Here is a 14,665-nt window from a genome sequence, read left to right as displayed (position 1 = left end):
TTCATCACCCCATTTTACTGCAGTGTCATTCTGCACAGGACCCAGTTCTGGGCCTCCACATTGTAATTTTTTTTCTTGCATTTGAAAAATGATAAAGTAACAAATTATAACACCATGGAACTGGAACCATTTTTCTTAGCCTTGTTTCATTAGAATACTCATCAAACACTTTTAGAAAAAAAAAATCTATTATTTGGGTATCCCAAGGATTCCATTTATATAATTTAATAATATAGAAATTATTAAACTGTGATATTTTATTTATATATAGGCACAATTACACAGTAAGTATCTCTTAAGACTTTGTGAAGAGATTTTGGCTCAGTAAAAGATACAAAGAGCAAGCTTTTCAGCCGTATGCTTAATTCAGAACATGCAGCTGTGGGCTGTGAGGTCCCATGGTTTCTGACATCCCAATTAAAAATCTTTAGAGACTTTAAAAATTATAAATGCAAATTATCAAGCTACGTTTACTTTTTACTGACGTGCATTTTGAAAAAACAAATATCCACCAATCAGCATCTAAGTTCACACGTTGCTTTACTGTGATCTCATGGGATTTCTCTATAATCTTGCGAGTTTTCATAATAAACCTCTTTAAACTGAGGAGGGAAATAAAGTGATTGTGCCTGCACATACTAGACACTCGCTCATTTGTAAGTCACAGGACAAGCATCCTAATTGGATGCTTAAAGTCCCTTAACAATGCAGGGCTATTGATGAAATTTTGAGGTCAAATAAAGTATATATGGTACACACACCACAGAGGGCAGCCCTGGTGTCATTTTGTGCAAGAATGTTTTCTTTAACCACTAATCTTTTTTTTTCTCGTTATGATCTTGTTGTTATCTACCATAAATGTTGTATTATTTATTGTTTATGTATCTATCCATTGAGTGCTTTATTGAAAGTATGACTTGCTTGCCCTGAAGCATTATTTACTTTTCTTTTGCAGACACAATCTTATGCAGATGTGCTGGCAGTATAACCCCAAAATGCGACCCACTTTCTTAGAAATTATTGACATGATGAAAGATGACCTTCACCCCATTTTCCAAGAGGTCTCCTTTTACTACAGTGCAGAGAACAAGCCACCTGAGCCTGACGACCTGGAAATTGATTTTGAAAATATGGAGAGCACACCTTTGGATCCTTCATTCTCTTCAGGGAGGGAAGAAGGTCTGCGGTCATCTCGGGGAAACGTTTATGAGGAGCATATCCCATACACGCACATGAACGGAGGTAGAAAAAATGGACGCATCCTGTCTCTACCGCGTTCTAGCCCGTCCTAACATTTGGTATCTTCTCTGAATATATATCCACCCTCCATCATATCTCAGGACAGAACTGTACCCATGGCTATAACATCAAAACAGCAAAGCCCTCTTGAGGTTTTGAATGTTTCATTGTCCCATGAGGTTCTCAACTTTATTATTGTCTTGTTTTTTTTGTTTTTGTGTTCCCCCCCCCATATTTTTTCTGTCAGTTATGAAAGACTATCAGCAGGGCAAAACTGTGAATGAATAAGGGGGAAGAAGCCTCCCTTCCTCAACGCATGCTTACATGAACATGCATATTTATTTCCAGTGACTTCTTACCAGCCATATAACATATGATCCATTTAAATCACCTCACCTCCCTTTAGGAAAAGAAATGTACGGCACCGAAGTGGGAACGAAGTAAGGTGAAGACATATTTTTAAAGTATCTTAAAGCACACACACACACCAAAAACAAGCATGAAGCTGAAGTAATAGAAGAAGCAAAATAGAAGACGAAAAAAGTACACATGTATCTCTGGAGAACTGGGGTTTTGCAATTGATGGATCTGTATCTCTATTGTTGAGCTATTAGTTCCCATGTACACTTTGGCTGAAAGTTGACTTTGGCGGTTAAACCTATTGTTTTCTTTGTGAAGCAATAGGGTAATCTAAATAGAGACGTTGGTATGAGAGTCCAGGAACCCAGGACTAGCCCAGACATACCTCACACGCAAAGGGAGGACTTCCCTCAACTTGGTGCAGTTCTGTTGTCCTACCCTACCGGTTTTTCTCTGACATGCTGAGAAGATTCACTATGGATAGAAAGCCCTTGTTGAACTTAATTGTGGTGTACAAAACTGGGCTTCTATAATGGTAAATCCACAAACCCCTGATCTACAATTAACAAGCAAAGTTTACCGTTGATAATTTTTTTAAGGAGGGGGAACAATTCATCAACCTGTTGGCCAAACCTGATCTTTTGCGTGTGTGTGTGTGTGAAGGGGCGGTGGGTCATTGTTTTTGGTTATAATTTTTTTAATTAGACCAAAAAAGGAGGAAGATCGCATAATGTCCGCCTCCTTTTCAATCTAGAGATGTTTGAAAGTCTTTTTTTTTTTTTTAACATGGCCAGGGGGAGGTAGGAGTTAAAGCTTTTGTGTCAGATATCCAGTAGTTAATTGAAATTTCCTTGTATTAATCGGCTATGCTATGTCTACAAATTTAAACCAGTATCTTACCTCTCATATTGCCAGAAGTGGTAAGAACTGGCAGCTAAGGGGTTACATCTGGCACTAATTGCTCTTGTGCTCCATGCCAACACTTGCTTTTTAAGATCAGAATGCCCCTTGGTAAATGTACTATGCAGAACTATGATTATATAGGATTTTAGGCTTTTCTCTCAATTGTATGGCCCATTCTCATGGCTCATAATCTCCTTTCTAATTTGTTGACAAGACAACACATTGATATGCTAGGCTATTTTTCTGCCTTTGTCTAATATCGTTTAGTGAAGAGACACAGTAAATTATTAATTATTATAAGGCAGATTAATTAATTGCCTCCATCTCCTGCCACCTGTGCCTTTTTTTTTTTTTTTTGTAATGTGTGTGTGTGTTTTTCTGTATACAGATGTCAGTGTAATTAATTATGTCTGAGACTTTAACTGTGAAAGGAAGTATGGCTGCAGAGTAGTAAATCTACAAGAAAAGAAAAAAAAAAGAGAATTATTTTTGTATCTGTATATGCCAGAACTTAACCCTTTCTCTGCCATTGCATTTTTAGATTATTATTTTTCTTCCTGTAGCTCCACTTCCTTTACATATCATTTCTGTATATTACCTATTCTGCTTATCTCACGCTGTGATTGATCCTCAGTGCTCTATGTAACTATCAGTATAGCTCCCTCATTGCTCTATACCTTATGTCTCTAATTCCTCCTATAACTCCATATCACCCCTATATAACTTATTTCCAATCATGACCCTCTGTATAATTTACTGTTTCCTTTTTATTATCTGCTCATAGTTAGGTGTATTAACCCCCCCATTCATTTCTTGTCCTAAACTCATTTTTATTTTTCAGTTACACTGTGGAAGGGTTAATATCTGGCAGGTTTATATTCTACAGGTTTGCTCTCATGCTGAATGAGGATGGGTGGTTTTATCAAAAGATCAAGAGCCTGTTGTGTATTATTTCATCTACATTTGTGAAAATTAGAACTTTATTTATGTTTTCATCAGGGGGAGCCAGTGACTTGCCACAGTACTTTCATATTTCATATTTTAGCAGCCTAAATATAGATCATGTAAAATGAGGAGGGAGAGAGTCCAGGGGGATAGAGAGATTTTAATGAAATCATTGCTGCTATATATAACAAGGGGAGGTATTTATACCACTCCCATCAACCTGAAGCTTCTCATGCCAAAAAAGGGGACACTAGCCAGCCCATTACTTGGCATGTAAGGGTTTCATTTGTGACGAGGGTCCGTTAAAATATCATCTTGGATTAGATGCCTTAAATTCCCCCAAATGTACTGTCTCCCGCTGGTCTCAAAATATATTTTATAAAAACCAATCCCCTCAATACCCAACACTAAACTGAACCTTTTAGTTCTGATTTTTTCATGTTGTATCTGATTTCACAGTGCCTACAATCTCTTCTTTTAAAACTCTATTCCCTCTCATGAATTTAACCGCTTTTCCACCATAGGAGAGAGACACAACCAATAGCAACGAGAGAGTGGGAAAAATAATACCTGTTTAACAAAAAAACACTACACATTTAGGGAAAATGCTAGAAAAAAAAACATTAGTAAATATTGTCAGTCTTTTGTAACTACAGATTTTTCTTATTAATAGAAAATTGTATTTATTTTAATATAATGAAGATCACTGTACAGACATTTAATTAGCTTTCGTAGTAACAAAAAATATCTTTATCTCTCTCTCTCTATATATATATATATATATATATATATATTTATATATATATATATATATATAATAAACGCATGTAAATCTTTTTTTTTTTTTTAAATAATGGATATGGAGTTGGAGGATCGATTTTTAATTTTATTTTTTAATTTGTGTATTTTGTGTGTTTGTGTTAGCACACTATCTACCTCAGTATTTTATGTAAGAATAAGATTAACTCCTGCTAGGGTGGGAGAGTAGGGTTAAATGAACGCAACCCGTTGGGTTTTCTTACAGATTAATACCTTCAAAACACACAGATTCAGGCAGATGTTAAAATTTGGTATGGCCAAGAGCAGTCACGTAACTCCTTCTCAGAAACCTTCTTTTATAACATCATTCCCTCCTTTTGGAGTACTTTATTATTCTTCTAGCTTAATAATGGTTCCACCAAATAGAATCGTGGTTATATCAAACACAGTAAAGTCATTGTTTTCTACTGGAAAAGTGGCAGCACCTATCTGACCTTTGGAAAACTGCTCAATCTACTGAGGTTTATACTCACATTTAATGACTAATTTGATGCTGTATAATCTATTCAGGATGAGTTGGAGTTGGATTATATGATACAAGTCTGCTGGCTCTCAAATAGTAAGCCAGTTTTAACAGTTAACTTTTTTTTTTTAATTCGGTACCAGCAAGACATTTTTTTTGTGAATCAGTGATCATTTTTTGACCGTGAAGTGTTTAAATTATGAGTTTTTTGCGAGAGCAAGAAAATAAGTATATGTAGTAAACATGCTATTTTTTGTGTCCTAGTCCCGAATCTGATTATGGCTCTAAAACTTGTGAATGTGAAATTCCACCATCTTGGTTTTTATTGGCTGCGATTGTAGAGCTTAATTCATTATATTTATTTAATGAATCCATGCTATATATGACCATTTATGCTTTAACTGATGGTATATATTATGGATTTTAAATAAATGTATATTTTTTATTTTTTAAAGAAAGTTATCACAATTTTATACAAACACTATCAAAAAGATTCACCACCTTGGGGTTAGAAGACAATAAGGTCTGCAGTGACTGCATCAGTTTTTAAGCATTTCTTTTCCCTTTATTATTATTTTTCCCTTTACTATTATTATTTTTCCCTTTATTGTTATTATTATGTTTCCCTTTGCTTTATTATTATTTTTTTAACTTTATTTCTACTTATCATTTGAAATTGTTTACTTGCACATTTTTTAGAGCCCTCTTAACACCTATGAGTGTTGATACATTTAGCAGATCCTGCCCAACCATATGCCTTCTAATCGCTGCCTTCTTTGTGTTTTTACAGTACTAGAATGCTTAGGCAAAAGTCCTAGCCTAAAATATTTCCAGCCCAACAGAGGGATAATCTAACATTGCGTTAAACTGTGAAGATCTGGATTTTTTTTTTCTTAGCTTCAACCAGCTGTTCTAAGTGAACAACTTTAACCTTTTAGATGCCAGAGAGGATTTGTAAATTTTTTGCACCACATTCCCTCTCTTACAGCTAAGGGGGCTGTTAGCTAACCCTATAAGCAAACCGTTATGTTGGTTAGCTGTGAATCGGGATTTGGTTTCTAATTGTTAGTTATTTTTATTATTATTATAATTATTAATATTATATTATAATGTCTCATTAATTATTGTCTTTTTAACTGAATTATAACACGTGTATCCTCCAGAGCTCGGTAAATGTGTAAGTGTGCTGTGGGGGACTTGCATGCTCATCATCCTGTCAGCTCTATTAGACAGGATATATAAACGTTCCAAGCAGCAGTACTGTCTCAGCTTCTATTCTTTTTTTTTTCTCTACTTCACAATGAAATACAATATATAGATTTATCAAGCTGAGGTGGACAGGGGCGCATATACACACCCCTGTCTGCCGCAGCTCGCCTCTGGCGGGGAGAATTTCCCCAGAGGAATTTACCATTGCACTGGAGCGCCATTTTGCACTCGCGTGCAATCCCGCCCCCTGCCCGCGCACAGCCAATCACGCGCGGGCAGGAGCTGTCAATCTCCTCTGTCGGACTAGACCGCAGAGATTGATTTTCGCCACCTTGGAGGTGTCGAAAGGTTAGGAAAGCAGTGGTCTTGTGAGAACCTGCAGCTGTAGTTGCTCAAAGGCTGGTGAAAGCCTTTGATAAATCGACCCCATATTCTTTATCATTTGTATTTCCTGTTTCAAGACCGTTTAGCAACCATGTGGCTCCCTGAGAAACGTAGTTCCTTTTTATCGTTTATTGCCCTGTGCAGTATATGTAGTTCCCTAGTATTGCAGTTTTTATTCTTTTAACTGTCAAAATAATTTTCTCAAGTCCTTAGTATTATATCTCATAATTTTTCTTTTTCTTTTTTTTTTATAATTTCTTTTTGGCAACACCCAAAGGGTAACATTGAAGGGAAAGATTTTTTTTTATTTTCACTGGTAATTGAATAAAAGGCCAGCCTTTTAATAGAGAGAATCCACTCACTGTATAAAAAGGAGAAGATGAAGCTTGTATAAGCATCTAAGATGTATCATGGACCTGCATATCTGTGACAACTCCAATTACTGAGAGAGCTTCCGGTCTGAAAGTTCTGTAGGATTTGGAGTTTGCTGATTGTTGTTTCCCCATTAAGCCACAGCTACAGTCACTACAGCTTACAGTACTGCTGCTTTTTATTTATTTGTTTTTTTATTTTTGCTTTTGGAATAGTTGCGCAGGGTTTGAGGACCTCCTTGGATCATCTCTCTTGAAGAGATATGTTAAGTGCTTGTGTTGTTGCGGTATAATTAATGTGAATGTAATATTTTTTCCGCGCCGGTTGATATTAGCAATTTAGAAAAATTATATTATAAAAGCCAATTACCTCTTGGATCCTTAATCAAAACTACAACAGTGTTGCTACTTGTGTTTTTTTCTGTTGTTAGGCTGAGTTCACCTGTAATTTGATGTAACTCCTTTCTGTAAGCAGGTAATAAGGCACTTGAATGGTCTGGTCTTAACGCAAATTAATAATAAGTTTGTAACGTATCAACTGCAGGGTCTGTGTTGCCTTTTATAGTACACGCCTTTACCAAGCCTCTCTATTGTAAACTTTAAAAGCTGTTGGGTGTGTAGTGCCGTTTTCTTTGTGCACTAACAAGCCGTTTTTGGTACTGAAAGATATCTCCCTAGTTATCATCTAGCTGTCAGGGGAAGAGTCAAAGAACAGTTTTATGTTTTCCTTTACAATGAATTCCTGTTTTTATGATGCACCTTATAAGATTTAAAGAGACAGTCTAGACCCAATACTTAGTCTTTATGCAAGGGGTTCCACATCTATAAGCTTGTAAGAAGTACATGAAGATTTTAAATAATCATCGTTTGTTAGCAGCCGAAAATGGCCGCTAAGCTTCGCCCGCAGCTTTTTCTTCTTACCCAGTTAGCTGTTTCCTTGTATGACAGTTTTAATATTTTTCAGTTAGCAATTTCAAATCGCACATGCACAAATCAACTTGTGCAAGTAGCAAAACCTATTCGCAAGTCGATCATGATTGGAGAAACTTAACATATATACACGCAATAGCTGGGCGGAGCCTGCTGGCCATTTTCAGCGTCTAACAAACTATGAATATTTATATGTTTAATGTGCTTCTTACATGCGTATAGATGTGGGACCAGTTGCAGGATGCTTCTCTTGTATGTAATAATAAGCAATCAAAATGATGTATTTGATCTAAACTGCCCCTTTAACTTTCTCCCTTATAAAGGGTTAATGTAAACCCTTTTTTTCCTCTCCTGTGTCCTAAAAGGAATAAATGTGACATCCAGTTAGGGTTGCCACCTTTGTTGAAATAATAAAAAGGGCCAAAAGTCATTACTGATATTAATTAATTAATTTCCATGATAATCTTAAGCTGTTGATCTAAAATTATTATATATTTTAAAATTGGTTTCCCAAATATTGCCAATACTGGCCAAAACCTTAAAATTACCAGCTACTATTATAAAATAAAAAATACTGACTAGGTGGCAACCCTATGTCCAGTGAACCAGAGGGAGGTGCCACTAACGCTGATAACTATTTCCAAAATGTATGTATATTTTGTTTCTAAAAGTGAGCAATTCTCCCCATCTAAATAATTAGCAGGTGGGACATTCTACAGAACCGCTTGGGGTTTAGGGATGGGCTTGTTATAAGCATCATGAAAAGCTGAGCCAATCAGAGCATGTGTCTAAAAATACTAGAAAGTGTGTCTCTTGCAATATTGTGGTCCCCTTGTAACTTCCATATTATGGAGGACAAATAAATGACTACCTATTTACATACCAACCTGATATGCAAAGGATCTTTATAAAAGTATTGAGGCTAACTAACCCAATTCCCTCCCACTCATCAAAGTGGTGTGGGCACTTGTATTTTGTTGTATGTCAGTGCCCTTTTGTGCTGTTTATTACGCTCTTGTCATTCGTCCTATATTGCTTCTGAACAATGTTGTTTTTTTCATGAGATGTGATGCCCCCCACCCCACTTAATTGCACCTGCAAACACCTTTCCACTTGGCACCCAAATGTCATCCAATCTCATGCATTACCTTGCTCCCACTCAAAATAGCACTTATGTCAGTCCTTCACCCTCTAGTGACCAATTCGACTTTAAGCTGGTGTTAGTAACACTGTGTGTGTGTGTGTGTGTGTGTGTGTGTGTGCCACGGTGTCACAGCTCCTAACATGTTACTTCTAACCTTTTAAATAACTCTATACAGCTGTTAAAAACTAGCATACCCACAACACATTACACGTTCATTGTTTTTGCTGATTCCTTAGAAAAAAGCCAGGCCTTTTTTTTTCTTTTGGCTTGCTCATACGTGTCTCATTACATGGTGCCATCTGTCGCACATGCACACATATATACATGCACTAGCTTAAAACTGAACTGATACGGACTAGAGGGTTTAAATAAATATATACTGCATTAACTGATTTTAATGTCATAGTCCTGTAATGTTTGACATTGAATGCAGTGTTCCTGCCAATCAGTTATTTTATAATGTCACTTTGTGTTTTAACCCCTTTGTTGCTTAGAGCAGTAAATGGGTTATTTGTGTTTGCTGCTTTTTTTGTGCTCAAATCTAGAAAAAGATGCTGTTTTTTATCCCCTTCCCTCCCATTCTCTCCCATTAAATACCTCTAGTTTTAACTTTTTTTCATACTGGCAGAGGAAGACACGTGTGTCTCCTGCTGGCAGATGAAGGGTTAAAATTTTATCTAAGGATCAAAAAAAAAATAAAAAAAAATATCTATATCCTATGTGCCATGATTTATGAAAAAGAAAATTGAAAATGTCAAAAAAAATATCCTATAAATAATTAAAACAATATTTAAAAATAAAATGGGAAAAAGAAGAAAAAAAAAAAAAAAAAAAAAGCTCGGTTTATTTTTTCAGTGTTTTCATATTAGAGCTAAAAGAGTCATGTACAGAAATAAAATATCATTGACTATTAAAAAGAAACTTGCTGTGTGTAAATTATTCAACAATTAACTGTTTATATAAAAAATTATGAAATAAATTTATCCAAGAGAAAATGTCTCCACGTTTTGTTACTTTTTGTGTGATTTCATATGCATACATAATAACACAGACTGACCTGCATAAACACATTGTGCAATACATGATCAGTTTTCCTCACACACTTCTCATTAAAGGGTCTGATATCCTCTCACACTGCCTGGGGTGTAATTTGGCATAAGCCATCTAGGCCATTATGATTAAGATGGAGCAGCACATTTTGTGAGTCATTTCTTTCTAATGGTGGTGAGAGTCCACAAAATTCCTTACTGTTGGGAATGCATCACCTGGCCACCAGGAGGAGGCAAAAGACACCCCACAGTAAAAGCTTTAATATCTCTCCCACTTCCTGTTCCCTCACAGAATTTCTTTTCCTAGTCAAGGAGTCAGGCAAAAACAGAGGTGCTCTGTACTTATTGGATTTTAACCCCAATTTTCCCTCAATAGATAGTTCCTAGAAGAGAGGGGAAATAGGAGGGAGTACTTGGCTGTGCAATGTTAATCTTCTCTCTGGAGTTGTGGTTACAAGCCTGCCATGGGTGTCACTGGGAAGTTCCCTTAGCCTCCTCCTGTTTGGCCATGCTGATGTACTCTCAGTATATCCTCCACTGTTAGTTACAGTGCAAAATGGGCTTTCTACTGTGTCCTCAGGATTATTAACAGGGTGAGGACAGTGAGGGGGCATCATGTGGGTAAGTGCCTGCATGTCTTTAGTGCCCACACACTATCAGTAGGTACATACACATATGTGCATCATAACCAGCATACAGCAGGATGGTTTTCAGGAGAGCTCTATTGCAGAGTTACTTCCTACCATCCTTTGATGTATTTTTTGTCTCGGTTGAAGTAACTTTGGGTTGGTAGGTCCTGTAGTTCATGGTAAATAGGTGCCTTTTTTTTTTGCCCCACCCATTTCTAGTGGACTCAGCTTGGGTATTAGTTCCCAACACTAAGGAATTTCATGGACTTTCCCCACCATTAGAAAGAAAACATAATTTATGCTTACCTGATACATTCATTTCTTTCTAGGTGGTGAGAGTCCCCGACCCTGCCCAATTTTGTTATGGCGGCAGTTCTAGTTTGCACATCTTTACCCTACTATCTTTCTCTCTTATTCTACCTGTTCTTGGCTATACAAAATATTGTGAGGAAACAGGAAGTGGGAGAGATATTAAACCTTTTACTGGGGGAGGGGGGCTTTGCCCCCTCCTGGTGGAATTTCATGGATTATCACCACCAAAAGAGAAATTAATTTATCAGGTAAGCACAAATTATGTTTTCTACAAGATCTCTTCCCACATTCTTGTTTGCTATCTTGAGCCCTAGTTTACACAAGTGGAGCACAAAATATTGGCGCTATTGTACACTAGCATCGCTCAAGCGCAGTCAATAGTGCTTCAAGTTTTGCTATCATATTAAAAGTTCAAAGTTATTTTTATTGTTCAAGCAATAGTCTATAGATCACAAACGCATGTCGGATAGCAAGGGTGTGCCAAATCCCTCACATAGTCTTCTATTCTTGAATGCTAAGTTGAGAGTGAGCTAGGCAGATGGTGATCACATGGGGGAGTTCTTCATGTAGTTCTCTGCTATACTATTAAAAATAATAAGGGTTTATTTTAGGTTTTAAAAAGTTCTGTAACCAAACATGCAATTTTTAACAACTTTCCAATTCACTTCCATTATCTAATTTTCTTTGTTCTCTTGGTATCCTTGTCAAAAAGCATACATAGGGAGGCTCAAGAGCAGCAATGCACTACTGGGAGCTAGCTGTCTATTGGTGGCTGCACATATATACCTTTTGTCATTGGCTCACCTGATGAATTAAAGTGAAGGTTAAGTTACCTGTCTCACGAACTAGAATTCAATTCTATTTGCCAAATAAATATGAGTCTCATTCATCATTTTCTTCACATTGATTGTTTTTTAAAGTTATCGCCGTATAAAATCAGAATTTTAATAGAATCTCAAGCAACCCTTTTTTTTAATCATTTGTATTATTTGATCACATCAAAAGAACCAATTGAAAATCTGGCCGTTAGGCGGCCGTCGATCTACGTCACCCGCCTCATATTTTAAATGCGCATGCGCTGCTTTGTTAAAAGCCGTTTAGGTCTCCAAGCACGCTCCTGTTTTCGCTATGTTTCATGCTAACTGTGTTTACCGCATGCGCATTGGTGATTTATACTGACAAGTATCGCATGCGCAGGAGTTGTCCACATTGGCGTTTAGCGCATGCGCAATAGTTTTTATTGTCGTGCACGCGCTTGGGTGATGCGTATAGAGCGGGTGGGACCGCTCTATACGTAACATAACAGATAACACGGAAGTAGAGGTGGGGCGGAGTAAGGACAGAAATGGTAGGGAGATTAATATATATTATAAATATTGTAATACATAAGTGAGATAAAAATAAAGTTAGCGACCATCCTAATGTGCAATTAATGAATGCATTGAGTTATTCAAAGCATGAAAACTTTACCTTCACTTTAAGTTAGCTCCCAGTGGTGCACTGAATATCAAGAGAATGAAGCAAATTTGATAATAGAAGTAAATTGGAAAGTTGTATAAAATTGTATGCTCTATCTGAATTATGAAAGGAAAATTTGGGGTTTCATGTACTTTTAAATTTGCATGCCCTATACAGACCAACAAATTGCAATTCCGACTTTACTGTCCTATTCATTTGTATTACAAATAAATGATCCTTGACTGCCTAGCAAGGCTTCATGTATCCATGACCTCCAGGTATGGCAAACATAAGCTATAATTGTTGACAACGGGGTTGGGACTAAACATACCCCTGCATTACCCCATCATAGGGTCCGATATCTCTGCACACACTTCACAATATAAAGGGGACAGTATAATATTTGCTCTGCACATACAAGCACATTGAATCTTATCGTATGTTTGTTTTACATGGTTTGAACATTTTCTGATGAAATATGAATCTATAGATTGTGGCTGATTTCATTGTGGGTGTAATTATTAATCTTGTGACAACTTTACTCTTTACTGAGTTAGTTAACTGCTTACAAGGCAGCATACATATACAGACCATATACATGTTTTACAGACATTTTTATCTGTTAGCCAACTTATCTTAAAGGGATGGTAAACCCAAATATTTTCTTTCATGATTCAGACAGAGCATGCCATTGTAACAAACTTTCTAATTTACTCCTATTATCAATTTTTCTTCGTACTCTTGATATCTTTATTTCAAAAGCAGGAGTTTATGCTAAGGAGCCGCCAGCCCATTTTTGGTTCAGAAGCCTGGGTAGCACTTGCTGATCTGTGGCTACATTGTACAATGTAGCCACCAACCAGCGAGCACTACCTAGGTGTTGAACCAAAAATGGGCCGGCTCCTAAGCTTACATTCTTGCTTTTCAAATAAAAATACCAAGAGAACGGATAACAGTTTGAGGGAAAAATACAATAACAACATTACACAATGCAAACAGATTAAAACAAAAATAATATCACATATTTATAATAGAATAATTTATTCACCACGTGTAAAAAAAGAAAATTATGCAAGAAAATGTTCATGGTGCAAAGGTATTAGATGACACGAACTAACAAAAACAGTCAGCAGTGTAAAAATATAACTATCAAATATATTCACAAAGAGTGACTAAAGTGTTATTTATTGTACCTAAAGGGAAATAAGAGAAGTATTACTGTTTGCTATTTTAATAGCCTGAGGAAAAAATCATAAAAAAAAGTTTGTCTGAGTTCAAAAAAACTCTCAACTTCAGGTAAGTACTAACAATCAGCTAGATTACGAGTTGTGCGTTCGGGTTTTAACGCTGAAAAAATGGTCATTTCAGCGTTAAAACAGCACCACAGACATTACAAGTCTTGTCGGTATAACTGTATCGCAAGCCTTTTAGCCTGTAACGCAACGTCAGTCCCGTACACGTAAAAATTACGTTTTTTCATGGGACTTCCATATCGCTGCCTTAACTAGTTTTGCGATGAGGCTAAAAAGCTTGCGTTGTAGCCTATAACGATAAGATCCGTTTCGCAATCTGAAAGCAGTAGTTATGAGTTTTACGCTACAAAGCTGTTACATAAAACTCATAACTAAACTGTCACAAAGTGCACTAAACACCCATAAACTACCTATTAACCCCTAAACCAAGGCCCTCCCGCATTGCAAACACTATATTAAAGTTATTAACCCCTATTCCGCCACTCCCTGACATTGTCAATACTATAATAGTTATTTTAACCTCTAAACCGCCACCCTCCCGCATCGCAAACACTATTTAAATATAATTAACCCCTAATCTGCCGTCAGCCCACTTCGTTCCCACTATGCTAAAGTTTTTAAAGCCCTACACCACTGCCACTATAATAAACCTATAAACCCCTAAACTGCAAGCCCCCCCACAACGAAATATACTAACTTAAACTATTAAACCCTAAACCGCAAGCCCCCTCACATCGCAATTAACTAATTTAAACTAGTAACCCATAAACCCTAACGCCCCCTTTATATTAAAGTTACAATTTCCCTATCTTAAATTAAAATTTACCTGTCAAATTAAAAAATCTAAGTTTGAACTAACAATTAAACTAAACTAACTACCAATTAAATTAAACTAAAATACACATTAAAAAAAATCCTAACACTACTATAAAAATTATAAACTATAATTACAACAAAAAAAGACAAAATTATGAAAAATAACAAACAAAATAAAAAAGAATTACAGCTAATCTAATAGCCCTATCAAAATAAAAAAAGTCCACCCAAAATAAAAAACCTAACTCTAACAAAAACTGAAGCTACCCATTGCCCTGAAAAGGGCATTTGTATGGGCATTGCCCTTAAAAGGGCATTTAGCTCTTTTGCTTTGCCCTGAAAAGGGCATGCAGCTCTTTTACGAAAGCCCAAACCCTAAAC

At 36.4% G+C, this 14,665-nt stretch overlaps 1 protein-coding gene across 1 annotated transcript in view; it reads left to right on the top strand.

Annotated features, from left to right (window-relative positions):
- The window catches only part of INSR (insulin receptor), a 327,427-nt gene extending 317,665 nt beyond the window's left edge, over nucleotides 1–9,762 (top strand). Inside the window, exon 21 of the mRNA XM_053702881.1 lies at nucleotides 956–9,762. Coding sequence (XP_053558856.1) covers nucleotides 956–1,292 — 337 coding nt within the window. The 3' untranslated portion in view covers nucleotides 1,293–9,762. The remainder of the gene's footprint in view (nucleotides 1–955) is intronic.
- Nucleotides 9,763–14,665: the final 4,903 nt, after the last annotated feature.

This window comes from Bombina bombina, chromosome 2 (assembly GCF_027579735.1).
Source record: "Bombina bombina isolate aBomBom1 chromosome 2, aBomBom1.pri, whole genome shotgun sequence".
Lineage (NCBI taxonomy): Eukaryota > Metazoa > Chordata > Amphibia > Anura > Bombinatoridae > Bombina > Bombina bombina.
Note: the sequence above shows the minus strand (reverse complement) of the source record. Positions and strands in the feature narration are given on the sequence as shown.